The 26,112-nt window shown below is 37.6% G+C and overlaps 1 protein-coding gene across 3 annotated transcripts in view; it reads right to left on the bottom strand.

Annotated features, from left to right (window-relative positions):
- The window catches only part of LOC105480138 (VPS8 subunit of CORVET complex), a 246,721-nt gene that overhangs the window by 72,889 nt on the left and 147,720 nt on the right, over positions 1–26,112 (bottom strand). For all 3 annotated transcript variants that reach the window (XR_011619950.1, XM_011738646.2, XM_071091396.1), the window contains exons 37-39: positions 22,043–22,132; positions 20,023–20,065; positions 14,998–15,101 (exon numbers count right to left, since the gene is read on the bottom strand). Coding sequence is in view for 2 of the 3 variants with exons in the window: in XM_011738646.2 (XP_011736948.2) it covers positions 14,998–15,101; positions 20,023–20,065; positions 22,043–22,132 (237 nt within the window). In the remaining variant the exon portion in view is untranslated. The remainder of the gene's footprint in view (positions 1–14,997; positions 15,102–20,022; positions 20,066–22,042; positions 22,133–26,112) is intronic.

Genomic DNA, 26,112 nt, shown 5'->3' with positions numbered 1-26,112 from the left:
GTCTGCAGAACATTCCACCCAATAATAACAGAATATGCATTCTTCCCAACTCTACCTGGCACACACTCTAAAATCAACCACATGATTGGCTATAAAACAATACTCAACAAATTCAAAAAAATGAAAATCATACCAACCACACTCTCTGACCACAATATAAAAAAAAAAAAACAGAAATCAGTACTAAGAAGATCTCTCAAAACCATGCAATTAAATGAAAATTAAACAACTGGATGACTTTTGGGTAAAAACAACGAAATTAATGCAGAAATCAAGAAATTCTTTGAAACCAATGAAAACAAAAATACAACATACCAGAATCTCTGGGACACAGATAAAGCAGTGTTAAGAGGAAAGTTTATAGTGCTAAATGCCCACATTGAAAAGTTAGAAAGATCTCAAATTAACAACCTAACATCACACCAAGAGGAACTAGAAAAACAAGAGCCAATCAACCCCAAAGCCAGCAGAAGAAACAACCAAAATCAGAGTTGAACTGAATACAATTGAGACAAGAAAAAGCATATAAAAGACTAATGAAACCAAAAGATGATTCTTTGAAAGAATAAATAAGATTGCTAGTAGGAAAAAGAGAGGCCGGGTGCGATGGCTCACAACTGTAATCCCAGCTTTGGGAGGCTGAGGTGGGGAGACTGCTTGAGTCCAGGAGTTCAAAACAAGCCTGGGCAACATTGGGAGACCGTGTTTCTACAAAAACACAAAAGTTAGCAGGGTGTGGTGGTATGTGCCTGTAGTACCCAGCTACTCTATTTGGGAAACTGAGGTGGGAGGACTGCTTGAGCCTGGGAAGTAGATCATATCACTGCTCTCCAGCCTGGGTGACAGAGCAAGACCCTGCCCCCCCCCCCAAAAAAAAAAAAAAAAAAAAAGAAAGAAAGAAAAGAAAAGAAGGAAGGAAAGAGGGAAGAAGAGGAGGAGGAAGGGAGGATGGATGGACGGACAGAAGGATGGATGGAAGGAAGGAAAAGGAGAGAAGATCCAAATAAACGCAGTCAGAAATGACAATGGGACATAACATTGACCCCCAGAAATATTAAAAAAAAAGAAAACCCTCAGAGACTATTATAAACACCTCTATACACATAAATTAGAAAACCCAGAAGAAATGGATAAATTCCTGGAAACATACAACCTTCCAAGATGGAACCAGAAAGAAATTGAAACCCTGAACAAATCAATATAACAAGTTCTGAAATTGAAGCAGTAATAAAAAGCCTACCAACAAGAAAAAGGCCAGGACCAGATGGATTCACAGCCAAATTCTACCAGACATATAAAAAAAAAAAAACCTGGCACCAATTCTACTGAAATTATTTCAAAAAAAGTAAGGATGAGAGACTCCTCCCTAATTTATTCTATGAGGCCAGCATCATTTTGATACCAAAACCTGGCAGAGACACAATATAAAAAAAAAAAAAAAAGAGGAAAGAAAACATCAGGCTAATACTCCTGATGAACATACATGCAAAGGTCCTCAACAAAATACTAGCAAACCAAATCCAGCAACATATTCAAAAGCTGACCCACACCCACAAGCATCTGAGCTTTGAAAAAGTTGACCAAAAAAAAGATAAAGCAATGAGAAAAAGACTCCCTATTCAATAAAGGGTGCTAGGATAGTTGGCTATCCATACGCAGAAGAATGAAACTGGGGAACTAAGTATCACTATATATAAAAATCAACTTAAGATGGATTAGACTTGAATGTAAGACCTCAGAGTATAAAACTCTTAGAAGAAAACCTAGGAAATATTCTTCTCAATATCAGCCTTGGTAAAGAATTTATAGCTAAGTCCTCAAAAGAAACTGCAACAAAAACAACAATTGAAAAACGAGACCTAATTAAACTAAAGAGCTTCTGCACAGCAAGAGAAACTATCAATGTACTAAACATACAACCTAGAGAATGAGAGGAAATATTCACAAACTATGCATCTGACAAATGTCTAGTATCTAGAATCTATAATGAACTTATATCAACAAGCAAAAAACAACTCCATTACAAAGTGGGTAAAGGACATTAACAGACACTTCTTAAAAAAAGACATGCAAATGGCCAATAAACATAAAATGCAACGCATCACTAATCATCAGAGAAATGCAAATCAATAAGACACCATCTCACACCAGTGAAAATGGCTTTTGTTAAAAAGTCAAAAAATAGCGGACATTCGCAACGCTGCAGAGAAAAGGGAACACTTACGTATACTATTGGTAGGAATGTAAATTAGTTCAACTACTGTGGAAAGCAGTTTGGAGACTTCTCAAAAGAACTGAGAGTTGAACTACCATTTGACCCAGCAATTCCACCATTTGTAATATACCCAAAGGAAAAGAAATCATTCTATCAAAAAGATACATGTACCTGTATGTCGACTGCAGCATTATTCACAATAGCAAAGACATGGACTCAACCGGGTGCCCATCAACAGTGGACTGGATAAAGAAAATGTGTTGGACGGCAGTTCCAAGATAGCCAAATAGGAACAGCTCCAGCCTCCAGCTCCCAGTGTGACTGACACAGAAGACAGGTGATTTCTGCATTTCCAACTGGGGTACTGGGTTCATCTCACTGGGGCTTGTCCGACAGTGGGTGCAGGACAGTGGGTGCAGTCCACCGAGTGAGAGCCGAAGCAGGGCAAGGCATTGCCTCACCTGGGAAGCGCAAGGGGGAAGGGAATTCTCTTTCCTGGCCAAGGGAAACCGACACACAACACCTGGAAAATCAGGTCACTCCCACCTTAATACTGTGCTTTACCAAGCGTCTTAGCAAATGGCACACCAGGAGACTGTATCCCTTGCCTGGCTCAGAGGGTCCCACGCCCATGGAGCCTCCCTCATTGCTAGCACAGCAGTCTGAGATCGAACTGCAAGGCGGCAGCGAGGCCGGGGGAGGGGTGCCCACCATTGCTGAGGCTTGAGTAGGTAAACAAAGCACTGGGAAGCTCGAACTGGATGGAGCCCATCATACCTCAAGGAGGCCTGCCTGCCTCTGTAGACTCTACCTCTGGGGGACAGGGCATACCCAAACAAAAGGAAGCAGAAACCACTGCAGATTTAAATGTCCCTGTCTGACAGCTTTGAAGAGCGTAGTTATTCTCCCAGCACGGAGTTTGAGATCTGAGAACGGACAGACTGCCTGCTCAAGTGGGTCCCTGACCCCCGAGTAGCCTAATTGGGAGACACCCCCCACCTAGGGGCAGACTGACACTTCACAACTCACATGGCTGGGTACCCCTCTGAGACGAAGCTTCCAGAGGAACAATCAGGCAGCAACAATTGCTGTTCAGCAATATTCACTCTTTTGCAGCCTCTGCTGCTGATACCCAGGCAAAAAGGGTCTGGAGTGGACCTCCACCAAACTCCAACAGACCTGCAGCTGAGGGTCCTGACTATTAGAAGGAAAACTAACAAACAGAAAGGACATCCACACTAAAACCCCATCTGTACATCACCATCATCAAAGACCAAAGGCAGATAAAACCACAAAGATGGGGAAAAAGTAGTGCAGAAAAGCTGAAAATTCTAAAAATTAGAGCACCTCTCCTCCTCCAAAGGAACGCAGCTCCTCGTCAGCAATGGAACAAAGCTGGACAGAGAATGACTTTGATGAGTTGAGAGAAGAAGGCTTCAGACGATCAGACTTCTCCGAGCTAAAGGAGGAAGTTTGAACCCATCTCAAAGAAGCTAAAAACCTTGAAAAAAGATTTGACAAACAGCTAACTAGAATAACCAATGTAGAGAAGTCCTAAAATGAACTGATAGAGTTGAAAACCATGACATGAGAACTACGTGACAAATGCACAAGCTTCAGTAACCAACTCGATCAACTGGAAGAAAGGGTATCAGTGATTGAAGATCAAATGAAAGAAATGGAGAAGAGAAGTTTAGAGAAAAAAGAGTAAAAAAAAAAAAAAAAAAAAAAAAATGAACAAAGCCTCCAAGAAATATGGGACTATGTGAAAAGACCAAATCTATGTCTGATTGGTGTACCTGAAAGTGACAGGCAGAATGGAACCAAGCTGGAAAACACTCTGCAGGATATTATCCAGGAGAGAACTTCCCCAACCTAGCAAGGTAGGCCAACATTCAAATTCAGGAAATACAGAGAATGCCACAAAGATACTCCTCGAGAAGAGCAACTCCAAGACACATAATTGTCACATTCACCAAAGTTGAAATGAAGGAAAAAATGTTAAGGGCAGCCAGAGAGAAAGGTCGGGTTACCCACAAAGGGAAGCCCATCAGACTAACAGCAGATTTCTCGGGAGAAACTCTACAAGCCAGAAGAGAGTGGGGGCCAATATTCAACATTCTTAAAGAAAAGAATTTTCAACCCAGAATTTCATATCCAGCCAAACTAAGTTTCATAAGTGAAGGAGAAATAAAATCCTTTACAGACAAGCAAATGTTGAGAGATTTTGTCACCACCAGGCCAGCCCTACAAGAGCTCCTGAAGGAAGCACTAAACATGGAAAGGAACAACCAGTACCAGCCACTGCAAAAACATGCCAAACTGTAAAGACCATCGATGCTATGAAGAAACTGCATCAACTAACAAGCAAAATAACCAGCTAACATCATAATGACAGGATCAAATTCACACATAACAATATTAACCTTAAATGTAAATGGGCTAAATGCTCCAATTAAAAGACGCAGACTGGCAAATTGGATAAAGAGTCAAGACCCATCATTTTGCTGCATTCAGGAGACCCATCTCACGTGCAGAGACACACACAGGCTCAAAATAAATGGATGCAGGAAGATCTACCAAGCAAATGGAAAACAAAAAAAGGCAAGGGTTGCAATCCTAGTCTCTGATAAAACAGTCTTTAAACCAACAAAGATCAAGAGATAAAGAAGGCCATTACATAATGGTAAAGGGATCAATTCAACAAGAAGAGCTAACTATCCTGAATATATATGCACCCAATACAGGAGCACCCAGATTCATAAAGCAAGTCCTTAGAGACTTACAAAGAGACTTAGACTCCCATACAATAATAATGGCAGACTTTAACACCCCACTGTCAACATTAGACAGATGGACGAAACAGAAAGTTAACAAGGATATACAGGAATTGAACTCAACTTTGCACCAAGTGGACCTAATAGACATCTACAGAACTCTCCACCCCAAATCAACAGAATATACATTCTTCTCTGCACCACATCTCACTTATTCCAAAATTGACCACATAGTTGGAAGTAAAGCACTCCTTAGCAAATGTACAAGAACAGAAATTATAACAAACTGTCTCTCAGACCACAGTGCAATCAAACTAGAACACAGGATTAAGAAAGTCGCTCAAAACCACTCAACACGGAAACTGAACAACCTGCTCCTGAATGACTACTGGGTACATAATGAAATGAAGGCAGAAATAAAGATGTTCTTTGAAACCAATCAGAACAAAGATACAACGTATCAGAATCTCTGGGACACATTTAAAGCAGTGTGTAGAGGGAAATTTATAGCACTAAATGCCCACAAGAGAAAGCAGGAAAGATCTGAAATTGACATCCTAACATCACAATTAAAAGAACTAGAGAAGCAAGAGCAAACACATTCAAAAGCTAGCAGAAGGCAAGAAATAACTAAGATCAGAACAGAACTGAAGGAGATAAAGACACAAAAAACCCTTCAAAAAAATCAATGAATCCAGGAGCTGGTTTTTTTGAAAAGATCAACCAAATTGATAGACTGCTAGCAAGATTCATAAAGAAGAAAAGAGAGAAGAATCAAATAGACACAATAAAAAATGATAAAGGGGATATTACCACTGACCCCACAGAAATACAAACTAACATCAGACAATACTATAAACACTTCTACGCAAATAAACTAGAAAACCTAGAAGAAATGAATAAATTCCTGGACAGTTACACTCTCCCAAGACTAAACCAGGAAGGAGTTGAATCCCTGAATAGACCAATAACAGGCTCTGAAATTGAGGCAATAATTAATAGCCTACCAACCAAAAAAAGTCCAGAACCAGACAGATTCACAGCCGAATTCTACCAGAGGTACAAGGAGGAGCTGGTACCATTCCTTCTGAAACTATTCCAATCAAAAGAAAAAGAGGGAATCCTCCCTAACTCATTTTACGAGGCCAACATCATCCTGATACCAAAGCCTGACAGAGATACAACAAAAAAAGAGAATTTTAGACCAATATCCCTGATGAACATCGATGCAAAAATCCTCAATAAAACACTGGCAAATCGAATCCAGCAGCACATCAAAAAGCTTATCCAGGCTGGGCGTGGTGGCTCAAGCCTGTAATTCCAGCACTTTGGGAGGCCGAGACAGGCAGATCACGACGTCAGGAGATCAAGACCATCCTGGCTAACACAGTGAAACTCCGTCTCTACTTAAAAAAAAAAACACAAAAAAACTAGCTGGGCGAGGTGGCAGGCACCTGTAGTCCCAGTTACTTGGGAGGCTGAGGCAGGAGAATGGACTAAACCGGGAGGCACAGCTTGCAGTGAGCTGAGATCCGGCCACTGCACTCCAGCCTGGGCGACAGAGTGAGACTCCGTCTCAAAAAAATAAAAAATAAAAAAGCTTATCCACCATGATCAAGTGGGCTTCATCCCTAGGATGCAAGGCTGGTCCAACATACACAAATCAATAAACGTAATCCAGCATATAAACAGAACCAAAGACAAAAACCCACATGATTATCTCAATAGATGCAGAAAAGGCCTTTGACAAAATTCAACAGCCCTTCATGCTAAAAACTCTCAATAAATTCGGTATTGATGGAACGTATCTCAAAATAATAAGAGCTATTTATGACAAACCCACAGCCAATATCATACTGAATGGGCAAAAACTGGAAGCATTCTCCTTGAAAACTGGCAGAAGACAGGGATGCCCTCTCTCACCACTCCTGTTCAACATAGTGTTGGACGTCTGGCCAGGGCAATCAGGCAAGAGAAAGAAATAAAGGGTATTCAATTAGGAAAAGAAGAAGTCAAATTGTCCCTGTTTGCAGATGACATGATTGTATATTTAGAAAACCCCATCGTCTCAGCCCAAAGTCTCCTTAAGCTGATAAGCAACTTCAGCAAAGTCTCAGGATACAAAATCAATGTGCAAAAATCACAAGCATTCCTATACACCAATAACAGACAAACAGAGAGCCAAATCATGAATGAACTCCCATTCACAATTGCTTCAAAGAGAACAGAATGCCTAGGAATCCAACTTACAAGGGATGTGAAGGACCTCTTCAAGGAGAACTACAAAACACTGCTCAATGAAATAAAACAGGACACAAACAAATGGAAGAATATTCCATGCTCATGGATAGGAAGAATCAATATCGTGAAAATGGCCATACTGCCCAAGGTAATTTATAGATTCAATGCCATCCCCATCAAGCTACCAATGACTTTCTTCACAGAATTGGAAAAAACTACTTTAAAGTTCATATGAAACCAAAAAAGAGCCCGCATTGCCAAGACAATCCTAAGCAAAAAGAACAAAGCTGGAGGCATTACGCTACCTGACTTCAAACTATGCTACAAGGCTACAGTAACCAAAACAGCATGCAACAGAACGGAGCCCTCAGAAATAATACCACACATCTACAACCATCTGATCTTCGACAAACCTGAAAAAAACAAGAAATGGGGAAAGGATTCCCTATTTAATAAATGGTGCTGGGAAAACTGGCTAGCCATAAGTAGAAAGCTGAAACTGGATCCCTTCCTTACACTTTATACAAAAATTAACTCAAGATGGATTAAAGACTTAAATGTTAGACCTAAAACCATAAAAACCCTAGAAGAAAACCTAGGCAACACCATTCAGGACACATGCATGGGTAAAACAGGACACACTTCATGTCTAAAACACCAAAAGCAATGGCAACAAAAGCCAAAATTGACAAATGGGATCTAATTAAACTAAAGAGCTTCTGCACAGCAAAACAGACTACCATCAGAGTGAATAGGCAACCTACAGAATGGGAGAAAATTTTTGCAATCTACTCATCTGATAAAGGGCTAATATCCAGAATCTAAAAAGAACTCAAACAAATTTACAAGAAAAAAATAACCCCATCAAAAAGTGGGCAAAGGATATGAACAGACACTTCTCAAAAGAAGACATTTATGCAGCCAACAGACACATAAAAAAATGCTCATCATCACTAGCCATCAGAGAAATGCAAACCAAAACCACAATGAGATACCATCTCACACCAGTTAGAATGGCAATCATTAAAAAGTCAGGAAACAACAGATGCTGGAGAGGATGTGGAGAAATACGAACACTTTTACACTGTTGGTGGGACTGTAAACTAGTTCAACCATTGTGGAAGACAGTGTGGTGATTCCTCAAGGATCTAGAACTAGATATACCATTTGACCCAGCTATCCCATTACTGGGTATATACCCAAAGGATTGTATATACCCAAAGGATTATAAATCATGCTGCTATAAAGACACATGCACACATATGTTTATTGCAGCACTATTCACAATAGCAAAGACTCGGAATCAACCCAAATGTCCATCAGTGACAGACTGGATTAAGAAAATGTGGCACATATACACCATGGAATACTATGCAGCCACAAAAAAGGATGAGTTCGTGTCCTTTGTAGGGACATGGATGCAGCTGGAAACCATCATTCTCAGCAAACTATCGCAAGAACAGAAAACCAAACACTGCATGTTCTCACTCATAGGGGGAAATGAACAATGAGAACACTTGTACACAGGAAGGGGAACATCACACACTGGGACCTGTTGTGGGGTGGGGGCCGTGGGGAGGGATAGCATTAGGAGATATACCCAATGTAAATGACAAGTTAATGGGTGCAGCACAGCAACATGGCACATGTATACATATGTTACAAACCTGCACGTTGTGCACATGTACCCTAGAACATAAATTTAAAAAAAAGAAAAGGTGTTACATATACACCGTGGAATACTATGCAGCCATAAAAAGAATGAAATCACGTCCTTTGCAGCAACATAAATGGAGCTGGAGGCCATTATCCTAAGCAAACTAATGGCAGAAACTGAAAACCAAATACCATGTGTTTTCATTTATAAGTGGGAGCTAAACATTGGGCATATGGTCATAAAAATGAGAACAATAGACACTGGGGAATATAAGAAGGAAGAAGGGGGATAAGAGTTGAATAAAAACTACACATTGGGTACTATGCTTACCACCTTGGAGACAGATTATTCATTCATACTCTAAACCTCAATACCATGCAATATATCTAGGTAACAAAGGCCAGTACCATTCTGATATCAAAACCTGGCAGAGACACAACAAAAAGTCATGTACTCTCTGATTCTAAAATAAAAGTTGGGGGGAAAAAAGAGCAAGTTAAATGAAAAACAACAAAAAAAGTCCAAATACAGGCTGCCAATCAAAAGATGAATAAAAATAAAAATTTAGGAATAAAAAAGTCACACAAAAAGACTGGTATGATCTACCTAAATAAAGGTTACACAACTATGGAAATTATAGACAGAGAAAAGAATGTGTTATAACCCTTAATTAGGTAAAACACTGTGATTAATTAAAATTAGTAGGTATGCGAAGGCGACAGTAGGAAGCCAGTATGAGTCCATGGGAATTTCCTTATTGGCATGGTATCATACATATCATAAAAATGGAAATGTATAATAATTATAAACATATACAAATAATTACAATGGGAGCTAAACATTGGGAACACATGGATGTAATGATGGGAACAATAGATATGGATCAATACGAGAAGGGGAAGGAGGAAGGAGGACCAAGATATATGCAAATTTTCAACTGCAAGGGGATTGGCACCCCATGCTTTGTGTTGTTCAAGAGTCAACTGTAATAAATCATGATTAAGTGTGATTTATCCTAGAAATACAAGGATGATTCAACATATGTCAATAAATAAATGTGATACATCACATCAACCCAATGAAGAACAAAAACCACATGATCATCTCAATCAGTGCAGAAAAAACATTTGACAAAATTCAACATCTCTTTATGATACAAATCTCAATAAATTAGGCAGAGAAAGAACACACCTTAACATAATAAAGGCCATATATAACAAACCCACAACTAACATCATACCAAATAGGAAAAAGCTGAAAGCCTTTTTTCTATGAACTTGAAAGAGACAATGATGCCCACTTTTACCACTGTTATTCAACATAGTATTGGAAATCCTAGCCAGAGCAATAAGGCAAGAGGAAGAAATAAAAGGCATCCAAATTGGAAAAGAGGAAATCAAACTGTCCTTATTTGAAAGTGACATTATCTCATATATATGAAAACCTAAAGACTCCACCAAGAAACTGTTAGAACTGATAAACAAATTCAGTGAAGTTGCTGCATTCAAAAATCAACATTCAACAATCAGTAGCATTTCTACATACCAATAACAAACTATCTGAAAAAGAATTCAAGAAAGCAATCTCATTTACATGAGCTACAAACAATAAAACAAAATACCTAGGAATACATTTAACCAAGGAGGTGAAAGACCTCTATAAGGAAAACTACAAAACTCTGATGAAAGAAACTGAATATACACAAATAAAAAGACATCCCACGCTCACGGATCAGAAGAATAAAGTTAAAATGACAATACTACCCAATGCAATGTGTAGATTCAATGCAATCCCTATCAAAATACCAATAACATTTTTCACAGAAATAGAAAAAAAAAATCTTAAAATTCATGGAACTACAAAAGATCCTGAATAGCCAAAGCAATCCTGAACAAAAAGGATACATCTGTAGGCATCATACTACCTGATGTCAAAATATATTACAAAGCTGTAATAACCAAAACAGCATGGTACTGGTATAAAAACAGACACATAGACCAATGGAATAGAACAGAGAATGCAGAAATAAATCCACATATTTACAGCTGACTGATTTTTCACAAAGGAGCCAATAACATACATTAGGGAAAAGACACCCTCTTCAGTAAATGGTGTTGGGTAAACTGGATATCCATATGGCAAAGAATGAAACTAGACTCTTATCTCTCACAATATACAAAACTAACTCAGCATAGATTAAAGACTTAAATGTAAAGCCCACATGCATAAAACTACTGGAAGAAAATATAAGGGAAATTCTTCAGGACATTGGTCTAGGCAAAAATTTTACAGCTAACACTTCAAAATCACAGGTAACGAAAACAAAACAAAACAAAAAAAATAGACAAGTAGCATTATGTTAAACTATAAAACTTCTGCACAGCAAGGAAATGATCCAAAGAGTGAAGAGACAACATTTACAATGAGAGATAATATTTACAAACTAGTCTTCTGACAAGGGACTAATATTTAGAATATATAAGGAACTCAAACAACTCAATAGCAAAAAAGAACTAAATAATCCAATTAAAAAGTGGGCAAAGGATATGAATAGACATTTCTCAAAAGAAGATCAACATGTCGGCCATACAAATGGCCAACAGGTTCATGAAAAATATGTTCCAACATCGCTAACCATCAAGAAAATGTAAAACAAAGTAACCATGAGATTCACATCACACTTCTTAGAACAGCAATGATAGAAAAGATCAGAGATGAGTCTTGCTGAGGATGTGGAGAAAAGGAAAGCCTTATACACGGTTGGTGAACATGTAAATTAGTACAGCCATTTTGGAAAACAACATGGGGGTTCCTGAAGAAACTAAAAACAGAACTACAATATAATTCAGCAATCCTACTACTGGGTATTTATCTAAAGGAAATATATTGTAATCAGTATATCAAAGGGACACTTGCACCCATTTACTGTAGCACTTTTTCACAATAGCCAAAATATGGAATCAACCTAAGTGTCAATCAATGGATGCATGGATAAAGAAAATGTAGTAAATATACACAATAGAATAGTATTTGGCCATAAAAAAGGATGAAATCCTGACACTTGTAGCAACAAGGATGGAAGGGGAGGTCATAATGTTATGTGAAATAAGCCATGCACAGAAAGACAAATATCGCATGTTCTGACTTATATGTGGGGAGCTAAAAAAGTTGATCTCATGGAGGAATAGAGTAGAATGGTTACCAGAAACTGGTAAGGATGGGTGGGGGGATGAGGAGAGATTGTCAATGGCTACAAGCATACAATTAGATAGAATTTTAATAAGTTCTAATGTTCAACAAAACAGTAGGGTGATTACAGTAAACAATAATGTATTGCATATTTCAAAACCGCTAGAAGACTCGAAATGTTCCCAACACAAAGAAATGATAAATGTTTGAGGTGACAGATATTCTAAGTAACCTGATTTGATCATTACACATTGTATGCATGTATCAAAATATCACATTAACCCCATGAATATGTATAATTATTTTGCATCAATTAAGAACATTCTTTAGTTTTACATAAGTTTCCTATGGGAAGCTGAGTACTATACACATATTTTTTGAGTACTATATTTTTAAAAGCAAGCATTATTTGATGCAATTTTACTATAATTATATCAACCTAGGCAGACAAAAAATATCTAGAGTTATGTTCATCAAATGATGATGACGGTTATTTCTAAGTAATGGGACGAATATATTTTAATTAAAAAAAAAAAACCCATTCTAACAAAGAGCTAATATCCAGAATCTACAAAGAACTCAAACGAATTTACAAGAAAAAAACAAACAACCCCATCAACAAGTGGGCAAAGGATATGAACAGACATTTCTCAAAAGACATTTATGCAGCCAACAGACACATGAAAAAATGCTCATCATCACTGGCCATCAGAGAAATGCAGATCAAAACCACAATGAGATACCATCTCACACCAGTTAGAATGGTTATCATTAAAAAATCAGGAAACAACAGGTGCTGGAGAGGATGTGGAGAAATAGGAACACTTTTACACTGTTGGTGGGACTGTAAATTAGTTCAACCATTGTGGAAGACAGTGTGGTGATTCCTCAAGGATCTAGAACTAGAAATACCATTTGACCCAGCTATCCTATTACTGGGTATATACCCCAAGGATTATAAATCATGCTGCTGTAAAGACACATGCACACGTATGTTTATTGCGGCACTATTCACAATAGCAAAGACTTGGAACCAACCCACATGTCCAACAATGACAGACTGGATTAAGAAAATGTGGCACGTATACACCATGGAATACTATACAGCCACAAAAAAGGATGAGTTCATGTCCTTTGTAGGGACATGGATGAAGGTGGAAACCATCATTCTCAGCAAACTATTTCAAGGACAAAAAACCAAACACTGCATGTTCTCACTCATAGGTGGGAATTGAACAATGAGAACACTTGGACACAGGAAGGGGAACATCACACACTGGGGTCTGTTGTGGGGTGGGGGGGGAAGTGATAGCATTAGGAGATATACCTAATGTAAATGTCGAGTTAATGGGTGCAGCACAGCAACATGGCACAAGTATACATATGTAACAAACCTGCACGTTGTGCACATGTACCCTAGAACTTAAAGTATAATAAAATATTTAAAAAAAAAACAAAAAAAAACAATTTTCTGCATAACTTTCCATATTTCATGATTTTTAAAAATCACAAATATGTATCATTTCACAGAAAGTTTCTTTTAATAAAGAAAAACCACCACATTTATGTAAATGGGCTTGTTATACACAATTTACATTCTAAAGACTTTTCATAATTTATGACCTTGAAAAATTCTGGACAAAAACTTAAAGGAGAAATTTACTCATCTCAGAAGAACAGAAAATATGCCATGATTTATTGTTTTTACTGTAACATGTATGGCTAAATATAGATATATAATTAACCTGTTCCCCATTTCAAAACCCAGGCATTAGAGAGAGGCCAGGCAGTGTCAAGTCAGAGACCTGAGCCGTGGAAGGGCAGGCAAGGAGTTAAGCCATATCATGATACAACTTTACTTCTTAAAACTACTGCAGAATTTAACTATCAAATCACATCTCGCCCCCTTAGTTTCTGCTTCACTGCTGTAACTCCCACCTGCACCTGCTGCTCAGTGATACCTCCTTCAGTTTTGTTTTCTTCTTTTGTGCCATCTGGGATCTGTGATAGCATTGGTTCCAACCCTGGCTGCACATTGGAATCATGAAGGGAGCTTTAAAACATGGTGGTGACTGGGTCTCATTGCCAGAGACTTTAATTTAATTGATCTGGGGTGCAGCTTGAGTACTGGAATTGTTCAAAGCTCCCCAGGTGACTGTAGTGTGCAACCAAGGTTGACAATGACTACACCACAGCCTTCTTTAACCTTTCTTCAGCTTTCTCTATAGCCCTTGAGGGCTTTCCTCCAGTTCTTCATGCTCACTTTCACCACAGGGAATAGAGACGATGATAAAATATGACCTATCTCTGGTACAACTACATGAAATACACAAAATCTCAGTCCAAAGAGAACAGGCACATCTAGTATTCACGCACCTTAAGTATTGCAGCACATCCAAACCATGAATATAAAGCCTTTGGTGAGAACAAAGAGGCCACACACTCTTTATAATAACTTTGGGAGTCTCCTACTCCTGGGAACACTAAGAAGTTATTAAAATCCACTTGAATTAAGCCCAGGTGGCTGAGAGGGCCGAAACATAACTGATTCCTAGTTTCAGACAAGTACAGGCTTTATTTTTTTTTTTTTTGAGACGGAGTTTCACTCTTGTTGCCCAGGCTGGAGTGCAATGGTGCAATCTCAGCTCACCGCAAACTCCGCCTCCTGGGTTTAAGCAATTCTCCTACCTCCTCAGCCTTCCAAGTAGCTGAGATTACAGGCATGCACCACCACACCCAGGTAATTTTTTGTATTTTTAGTAGAGATGGGGTTTCTCCATGTTGGTCAGGCTGGTCTTGAACTCCTGACCTCAGGTGATCCATCTGTCTCAGCCTCCCAAAGAGCTGGGATTACGGGCGTGGGCCACCATGTCTGGCCAAGTACAGGCTTTTAAATACCTAAACAGTCATTCTCCTACCTCACGTTGCTGCTGGTTCAAATTATGTGAATTTCTCTGGCAAAGAGCAATGGTCTCCACCATAGTATCTTCAACATCCTTCAATGAGGGATCCTCTTTGGTATCTAGATTTAGAAAAAGTGTAAATATCATTTAGGGATATGTTGCTGATAATCTCAAGAGCTTTTGTGAAAAGTTAAACATTTTCTTCTTTATATCACCTTCATTTTCTAGTATATAATAATTAATAAAACCTGATACTAATGTTTTATAGATTAAAAAATAGTTTATTCTGTGAAATAAGAGTTTCCCACAGAAATGTTTTACGTTCGTGGGACAGATAAAGCACATGATACTTAGCATTTCAATATGCTATAGAAATACGGAAAATCCCCAATCATCTGTCTGAGGATTAGTTACTAGAGAGATTATCACTCACCTTTCTTGGTATACTATCTCTTCTTCTGCCTATTTCTTAAATGTAGACATTCCCCCCAAGATACTATTTCAGGTCTCTCTTCATTGTCTCAATGATTTCAGCGATTCGTGTTTCAACTCTTATGTCTTTGTTCGTAATTTTCAAATACACATCTCCAATCTTTATTCCATTCAAAGTCTACAGGTTGAATTTTCTAATGAACCTAAGACATTTATCTCCACATGGATGTCCTGCAAGCACTTTCAACTTTATATGTGCAAAATCCAACTTATTTTTCTCATTTCAAATCTGCTCCTTCCTCCGTTTACAAACCAAGTTAATGGAATCATCATCTTTAAGTCAACCAGTTTATAAATCTTCATCTTTGGTGCTTCCCTCTCCTTCACCCCACACATTCAGATAACTTGCTAATTTGTGTTGATATTACTTCCGTGCTTGCATATGACCACAACTTTTACCCTGGTGGAGCTTTTCATCACCTCGTCTATGCTACTGCAGCAGTCTCTTAGTTGAACTTTTGACATCCCAGTCTTGCCTCCCTCATTCTCTTTTACACTGTCACTAGGGTTCTCTTAAGCACAAGTTCAAACAGATCATTCCCTTCCATAAAAACCACCAAGGACTCCTAACTCTGAAAAATAGAATGTAAGTAAGGATCTGACACTAAGTCAACAGAGCAAAGACTTGGGCTCATCTCACCCTCCGTGTTCTGGTGTTGCCCTATTCTTTTTTACTCCCTGATTAGTAGTCAGGCACTTCCATGTTCATGTTTTCCTCAGCCTAGAAGGTCCTTCTCCTGCTTCTATCAAACTCCTATTTATCCTTCCAGTCTTTCTTCAAAGGTCTTCCACAAAACTCACTGATTTATAGGTTACAAATAGTTCCATAATTTTCCACACATCTTAGTCACTCAATGTACCTTTTATGACACACCATTCTACTGTTACTATAAGGTTTTATTTACATATCTGTCTCCTTCAGGAGACTAACGTTCTTTGTGCAGTGAGTAGGGGAATCTTGTTTTAGTAGTCTGTGTATAGCCCATAGGAAAAAAGCACGATTAGCAAATCCTCCCAAATACTTAAGCACACTATCAAAATGGAAGATGAAAGTAGATGGGGCCGGTTGTGGTGGCTCACGCCTGTAATCCCAACACTTTGGGAGGTCGAAGTGGGTGGATCACCCTGAGGTCAGGAGTTTGAGACCAGCCTGGCCAAGATGGTGGAACCTTGTCTCTACTAAAAATACAAAGATTAGCTGGGTGTGGTGGTGGGTGCCTGTAATACCAGTTACTCTGGAGGCTGAGGCAGGAAGAATTACTTGAACCTGGGAGGTGGAGGTTGCAGTGAGCCAAGATTGCGCCACTGCACTCCAGCCTAGGCAACAGAGTGAGACTCCATCTCAAAAAAAAAAAAAAAAGAAAGAAAGAAAAAAAGAAAGAAAGTAGATGGCAGGCATAAGACTATTTCTGGAAAATTTATTTTCACTAGAATTCAAAACACTGGCCTTTGCAGACATACCACCTGCAAATGACTGTAGGGATTCTGGGGGAATGCTCTTCTTAATTTTTCCCTCAGTCTTTCATGTATTGTCTTGAAAAGTTATTCTTGGCTGGGCGCAGTGGCTCACACCTGTAATCCCAACACTTTGGGAGGATGAGAAGGGTAGATCACCTGAGGTCAGGAGTTTGAGGCCAGCCTGGCCAACATGGTGAAACCCCATCTCTACTAAAAATACAAAGATTAGCTGGGCATGGTGACACACACCTGTAGTCCCAGCTACTCAAGAGGCTAAGGTAGGAGGATCACTTGAACCTGGGAGGCAGAGGTTGCAGTGAGCCGAGATCACGCCACTGCATTCCAGCTTGGGCGACAGAGCAAGACTTTATCTCACACACACACAAAAAAAATGGCGGGGCGGGGGGTGCTGGGTGCAGTGGCTCACACCTGTAATCCCAGCACTTTGGGAGACCGAGGCAGGTGGATCACGAGGTCAGGAGTTCAAGACCAGTCTGACCAATATGGTGAAACCCTGTCTCTAGTAAAAATACAAAAATTAGCTGGGCATGGTGGCACACACCTGTAATCCCAGCTACTCGGGAGGCTGAGGCAGGAAAATCACTTGAACCTGGGAGGCGGAGGTTGCAGTAAGCCAAGATTGCACCACTGCACTCTAGCCTGGGCTACAGAGATGCCATCTCCAAAAGAAAAAAAAGAAAAAAGAAAAATAAAAAAAACCGAAAAGTTATTCTTATAACACTAAATTTTTAAAATTACCACAAAATGCAACAAACATAACCAAATTGACTGAACACATACTGATAGTACAAAAATAGCAATTAAGTGTCCAGTTGAACTTTCAATATAAAAAGTCAATCAAGTGTTCACTGACATTCCAAAAAGATTTACTATAATACCTGATGATCATAAAACAACATAGACCCTATCATCTAGGATCTTACTACAAAAATATAGGGAAGTAATCTACAGAGAATTAGGGAAACCATGTATTAGTGAAATGTGTGGACCAAGAAGTCTCTAAGACATGTGCATTAAAGAGGATAATCTAAAAATCACCCACCAAGTGATTCCCTGATCTTCAGGAGGGCTATTTTAAAAATGTCAAGGAATATGAAAACAAACAACCCAATTAAAAAATGGGTAAAGGGCTTGAATAGACATTTCTCCAAATAAGGTAGATAAATAGCCAAAATATTCGAGAAAATCATCACTAATCATTTAGAGAAATGCAAATCAAATCCATAATTAGATACTACCTCACACACATATGGATAGCTACTATAAAAAAAACAGAATATAAGTGTTAGGATGTGGAGAAATTGGAAACCTTGTATACTGTTGGTGGGAATGTAAAATAAAGCAGCAACTAGGGAAAAAAGTATGGTCATTCCTCAAAAAATTAACAGAGTTAATACTTGATCCAGCAATCCCACTTCTGGTTATATACCCAAAAGAACTGAGAGCCAGGTCTTGAAGAGATACTGTACATTCATGCTCATAGTGGCATCAGTCATAACAGACAAAAAGTGGAAGTGGCCCAAGTGTCCATTGAAGGATGAATGAATAAATGAAACGTGGTCTATACATACAATGGAATTTTATTCAGCCTTAAAAAGGAAGAAAATTCTGACACATGCTACAACATTTATGAACCTTATGGTAAGCTAAATAAGTCACAAAAGGACAAACACTATATAATTTCATTCATATGAGATACTTGAGTAATCAAATTCAGAAAAAGAATGGTGAAAAAAGAAAGTAAAATGGTGTTTGCCAGGGGCTAGGAGGAGAGGGGAACAGGGGAGTTGTTGCTTAATAGGTACAGATGTTCAGTTTGGGGAGATGAAAAAATTTGGAAGTGGATGGGGGTAATGATTGTATAATAACACGAATATGCTTAATACTACTGAAATGTACATTTAAAAATGGTAAATTTTATGTTAGGGTATATTTTACCATAATTTGTTTGTTTGTTTGTTTTTGAGATGGAGTTTTGCTCTGTCATGACACCCAGGCTGGACCGCCGTGGTGCAGTCTCGGCTCATTGCAACCTCTGCCTCCCAGGTTCAAGCAATTGTCCTGCCACAGCCTCCCAAGTAGCTGAGACTACAGGTGCGTGCCACCATGCCTGACTAATTTTTGTATTTTTAGTAGAGACAGGGTTCACTATGTTGGCCAGGCTGATCTCGAACTCCTGACCTCAGGTGATCCGCCTGCCTCGGCCTCCTAAAGTGCTGGGATTACAGGTGTGAGCCACCACGCCTCGCCACCACAATTTTTTAAAATAATTTTTCTTTGAAATATCAAGGAATATGATGAAAATTTTATATTTGCTGAGGACAAAGCCACTCAAGATACTAAACTGTCAACTTTTACTGCTTTGGGTTAAAACTGTATAAATTCAGTTTGGAAACACTGGTTATGTTCAACGTCCTACTAATTAGAAGCTCTGATTTGCTGTTGTTTGGCACATTAATTTTTAGGATGTTATTAGGATGTTATTATATACCTCATTTAAACACAACCAAACTTTTATTAACAAAAAGATAACCAGCCTAGCGTGGTGGCTTATGTCTGCAATCTCACCACCTCTGGAGGCTGAGGTGTGCAGATCACTTGAGCCAAGAGCTTGAAACCAGCCCGGGTGATATGGCAAAACCCATCTCTACAAAAAATACAAAAATTAGCCAATGTGATGGCATGCGCCTGTAGTCCCAGCTACCTGGGAGGGTGAGGCAGAAGGACTGCTTGAGTCTGGAAGACGGAGGTTGCAGTGAGCCAAGACTGTGCCACTGCACTCTATCCTGGGCAATAGAGCGAAAGCCTGTCTCAAAAAAAAATAAAGATAACCAACAAACAGTGCCTAATTTTCTGTATATTTAACTCCATTGAAAATTAACATCACAAAGCCACAATGGTTTCTATGATTTCCTGTTATGAACTCTTTGGATCCATGTTAAAACGAATAAACAGTAATTATGCATATATGCAAGTGTAATTATTACATAATAAATGCAATTTATTACATATCTTTTAAAACATGGGGTCCATGGATGAAAAATGTTGTAATTATATTTAAGAACTTACTTTCACCTTGATGTGTTATCTCCCGAAGTTTGCTTTGTAGTCTCTAGGAGACAAAAAGAACATAGGAGTTAAAAAGGAACACTTTGTAGTTCTACCCACTCAATACTTGAATTAACATATTTTAAAGGTAACACCCTCAAAACTACAAGGTTATTAAGAACAGTACTTTACTGTCAGTCAGAAGTAAAATCTTGTGTTTACAGACAGTGTAGCTAGCAGTATGAAAAGGGACCCAAAGATCAAGTAGCACTCATTTTGCCCACCTCTGCTTCTGTCATCCGGCCACAGTCACCACTTATATTCTTTAGGCACAGGAATGAGGATCAGGATTTATCTATGCTTTGGATAAGGGAATCCAATTAATACTGGGTGATATAGTTTGGATATCTGACTCCAAATCTCATGCTCCCTCTCGTGCCACGTGACACGTCAGCTCTCCTTTACCCTCACTTCCTGAGGTCCTCACCAGAAGCAGATGCTAGATGCTAACATAGTCTGCAGAACTGTGAGCCAAATAAACCTCTTTTCCTTAAAAATTACCCAGCCTCAAGTATTCCTTTAGAGTAACACAAAAGAGACTAATATACTGGGTTATGAGTAAAAGGGGTATAATATACTGGGTTATGAGTAAAAAGCTTATAAGCTCAAATCATCAACTACTCCCTCTCAGTTACCTCATACCATATGCAAATGATCAATAACTTCTCAAATCTTGCCCTCTTATCTCCATTGCCACTGACACACCCAGTTCAAGCTCTCAAAGACTCATACCTGTACCATTGCAATGGCCTCCCAAGTACTGTCTGCTTTGTTTTACCTCCCTCTTCTCTGTATCCTGCCTTCCATCCCCCAACAGTCACCAGAGCAGTCTTTATGAGACAAACATCAAATCAGTTTCTTGCTTAAAAACCTTTATTTGATCCCATGTGATAAGAAGATTAGTCACAACTCGTTAGTGTGTCCAACAAAATCTGTCCAAATCTGGACCTAGCCGTTGTTTCTTGCCTGACCTGCCTATATGTTACACAGCGGAGCCCTAGTGAAGCTGCTGGCACTCTTTCAGCAATCCATACTTCTTCGCTTTGTATTCTTTTACGAAAAATGGCCTCATTCCCCACAAAGATCTCCTGTTTCTCCTCTCATCAATGTCAAAAATACTCTTATTTATTCCTTAAAACTAGGTTCATGGTATTGTCAACAAATAAATTGCAAGAAAAAAAGAGGTATAGGAGTAATTTACAGATTAAAAGAGATTAAGAGCCTACACAAAGCCTCTGTGGATGATTCTTCCTGGCTTATTTTAGAATCATATGGCTAGAAAGAAACAAGAAGCCAATATGGAACATTTTAAAATATAAATATGATATCCCTAATCTATTCCTAGCCACATGACAATATTAAAAAACAAAACAAAACAAAACTGCTATGTCACTTCACCTATCGGGATGACTACTAATCAAGAAAACAGAAAGTAAGCGTTAGCAAGAATGCGAAGAAACTGGAACCCTTGAGTGTTGCTGGTAGGGATGTAAAGTGGCATAGCTGCTATGGAAAACAGTAGGGCAATTCCTCAAAAAATTAAAAATAGAATTGCTATTTGATCCAACAATTCTACTTCTGGGTATATATCCCAAAGAAATAAAAGCAAGAACTCAAAGGTATTTGTACACTCATGTTCACAGCAGCATTGTTCACAACAACCAAAAGGTAGAAGCAGCCCAAGTGTCCCCTGAAGGAGGAATGGGCAAACAAATTGTGGTATATACATAAAAATACTTGTCAAAAATTCATCAAATGGTACACTTATGACATTTCTTTTTACTGTTGTACATTTTACCTTTTAATAAAGTACCACAAAGAAATATTAAACTCTAGTTAATGCTATGCATGATAAAAATATTCAGGGGTAAAATATATTACTGTCTGCAACTTGCTTTGAAACATAAGAAATTAAGATGGATTCATGAATGAATAGAGGAATAGACAGAAACATGATGAAAGAAACATAGTAAAATGTTACCTCTAACATTATTAGGAAGGCACCATGAATATCTCCTTTCTTTTCCAATAGATAAGCAGTGACTTCATGAAGCTGATACTTCTGAGTAATCTAGGAAATAAAAAAGATAAATATTTTTTTTCACCAATCTTGTTTGTGGAGTGGGAAGATCCCATTGAGGATGAAAAATATTCATATGATAATAATGAATTTATACCTTATTAGTATGATACTTTACAGTATAATGTGCAAATAACTGACTTTCTAGTCATATAGTAGCTCATTTGGCAGTTCTAACTGGACCAAATTCACTCATTTTTTTCATTTATTTATTTTTAAAAAGTTACACACCTGAATTAGGTATACACACTGGAGAAAAGCCAGCGTATATACATACATAGTAACAATACAAACTAGAACTTGATCAAGTATAATTATTAAAAAATTGAAAATGACAATGAAAACATTACACATCAACTTGTGAAATATTAAAAAAATTAATAAACAAAATCTCTAATTAGTAAAAAAGAAGTATCCGTTAGGCTAGGGAGAAAAAAGGAAAAAAGTACAGAAAATGACGGCAAACAATAGAGAAACAATAGAGAGATTTCACAAACTCCAATGTAGCTTTTTTGAAAAGATTAACAAGTTAGAAAAAATGTTTATTAGAAGAAAAAAGACAACAAACAATAACAGTTTAACAGAACAAAGGAAAAAACATCATAGTCTCAATAAATGCAGAAAAAGCATTTGGCAAAATACAGCACCCATTCATGACAAAAACAAAACACTCTTACTCAAACTGGGGATAACATTTTCTTAATAAAAATTATCTACCAAAATCCTATGATAAATATCATACTTAATGTAAAATATTAGATATGTTCCCTTTTAAATCAGGAACAAGGTTAGCAGTCACACTATCACTGCTTCTATTCACCAGTGCCTTAGAGATCCTAGACATCTGATAAGAGAAAGAAAAAACTACAAGATTGGAATTAAAATAAAACTGCCATTAGTCTTATTGTCATAATCATCTAGAAATTGAATTTTAAAAGAATTCTGCCTGGTTGCTCCATACAAAACAATGTACAAAAATTAGTAACATTTTAATAAGCAGCAGCAATCAATAAAAAAAGGTCATCTCAAAAAATCTCCTTGTACAATATTAATAAAAACTATAAAGTAACTATGAACAAATTTAATATGTGCAGGAACCTTATATAAAAGCTATAAAACCTCACCAAAGAGCAGAAAAGCCTGTTTTAAAAGGCATACATTTTCCTGAAAGAGAAGAATCAACACTTTAGAGATGTCAATTCTCTCTGAATCAGTCTATAAATTCAATGTATTCATAAATCAAAATTCCAGAGAGTTTCTTTCTTTTAAAGAAACTTGACAATGTGATCTCTAAATTAATGTGGAATACTAGGAGATGTAGGACACTAAAAATAGCCAAACCATTTTAAAGAAAAAGAATAAAGAGGGAGGATTCTTTTTCCAAATAATAAATCTATTGAAAAGCTGTATTAATTAAAATATGTGGTATGGGTATAGGGAAGGACAATCAAAGGAAGAGAATGGAACCCACAAACAGAGTCATGTATATTTGGGAGTTTAGTATATGGCAGTATGGCATTAAAAACCAGTGAGGAATGGATAATAAAATGCCACATGAACCATTAGCCATCATGTGGAAGAAAAGATAAAAATCCTTCTTTTGATCAGCTTGCAAAAATTAACTCCAGATGGATTAAAAGCCTAAATGTAAGAAGCTAAACTATAAAATTTATATATATAAGAGAATATCCTTTATTCCATTAAAACAGGAAAGGAAACACACACACACACACACACACACACACTTAAGACATAAATACTGGTAAACTAAAACAGAAGTCACTAAAAGCCAAGTTAAATGATGTGCCATAATAAATTGGAAGAAAGTATCTCCAGCACATAAAATTAGCAAAGGATTGGAGATTGGGAAATCAGAAAAAAAATTCTAGAACTCAGTAAGAGAACCACAGAAACTCAACAGAAAAAATTGGCAAATGACATGAATAAATAATTCAGAGAAAAGAAAATTCCAGTGGTCATCAAACATATGGAAAGATGTTTAATGTCATGAGTAATCACTAATATCCACCATGGCAAAAATTAAGAAGACTAAAAATACTAGGCATCAGCAAGGATGTGAAAAATAGCAAATATCAGACACTGCTGATGAGAATAGAAACAATCTGTAAATCAACTTGGCAATATCAGTATAACTACACTACTTTGTTGTCTAAACAATTCCATTTCCAAGAATATTACTTAGACAAACCTCATATGGGCACACAAGATATATATAAGGATGTACACTGTAATGCTGTTTATAATAGCAAAAGATTGGAAACTATCTAAATGTTTACCAAGAGGGAAATAAATTGGCACATTCATTTGATAGATTACCATAAGATCATTAAGTGAATGAAGTAGATCTACATGTATAAATTTTTTTTTTTTAATTTAGTAAAAGTGGCCAGATGCAGTGGCTCATGCCAGTAATCCCAGAACTTTGGGAGGCCAAGGTGGGCGGATCACTTGAGGTCAGCAGTTGAAGACCAGCCTGGGCAACATGCTGAAATCCCATCTCTACTAAAAATACAAAAATCAGCACGGTGGCACGCGCCTATAATTTCAGCAACTTGGGAGGCTGAGGTAGGAGAATCACTTGAATCTGCGAGGTGGAGGTTGCAGTGAGCAGAGATCACGCCACTGCACTCCAGCCTAGATGACAGAGAGAGACTGTCTCAAAAAAAAAAAAAAAATTGGTTTAAAAAAAGCAATTTATAATAAAATATCTACTGTATATTAATACAAATTTTAAAAACATATAAAACTAATATGTATTTTATAGATACATACACATATAGAAAAAATTCAAAACATAGATCAGAAGGATAAACACCAGTTTAGGATGGTGGAGCCCTTGGGGAGGGGGGGGAAGAAGATAATGGGTGCTCTACTTTTAATATAAACCAACAAGAACAACAAGATAACAAAGATCTAAGGCCAGTATGGCAAAATGTTAACTGTAAAATTTGGTTGGTGGGTATATACATAGTTGATATTCAGCACATTTCTGTAAATTTGAAATATTTCATAATTAAACATTTTTTAAAAGTATGTGGGGGCAATTCAGGAGGTAGATGCAGAAAGTACAGGCAACTGTTTCAGGAGTGTTGATAGGAAAGGAAAAGAGATACGTAATAGCTGAAAAATAAATGTTAAAAGGGAAACATACTAACCTGTTACAGAAAATAATGTGTGTGTCTGTACATTTTCATTTAGAAACAGGAGAAAACAAGGGAAGAGAATTAAGGCAATGAATATGCTAAAGTTACTGAATTGCTATTTAGTCTATTAAGTTTTATGGCACAACAGGACTATCTAACCATCTGTGTCTGCAAACAAGAGTTTGGTCTCCTTTCAATATTTTTACTGTGTTCCTTTTTTCTATGCTTATTGAGTTGGTTAGAATTTCTATCATGCTGATCAATAACAATTTCTATAAAGCTGACTTTACTAAAATAAATGGAGAAGCAGTTTATCACAGCAATTAAGAGCATGCACTATAGAGTCAGACTATGTGGGTTCAATCTCAGGGGCTACCACTTAGTAGGTATAAACTTACACAGGTAACGTCATATGTGAGTCTCCCTTTTAATTATGTCTTTGACTTATGAATTATCATTATTTTACAGTGAACTGTGATCCTATTCTGATCCAGTCCTTTAAACCTTTGACGTATTTGACAGGCTTCTCAAAATCAAAGTTCAGATTCTAAAACTGAGTCTTTTTAACCTCAACCTAATATTGGGATGTCGCAGAGGGTCCCTGAGGCATACAAAAGAGAGATCGTAAACCAGCTCATTTGATGTGCTAAATTATATGGGAAACACTGTCACATAAGAAATGATGTTTCTTTGAGTTGGATTTGTATATAGTGTTATTAATATGTGTTCCAAAATTCTGAGATTCCTAGAAATCTGGTTATGTCTTGGTATATGTTATCAGTCATATTTTGGGTTATTATGTTAAAT

Source organism: Macaca nemestrina, chromosome 2 (assembly GCF_043159975.1).
Source record: "Macaca nemestrina isolate mMacNem1 chromosome 2, mMacNem.hap1, whole genome shotgun sequence".
Classification (NCBI taxonomy): Eukaryota; Metazoa; Chordata; class Mammalia; order Primates; family Cercopithecidae; genus Macaca; species Macaca nemestrina.
The sequence above is the reverse complement of the archived record's forward strand: the minus strand, read 5'-3'. Positions and strand labels throughout refer to the sequence as shown.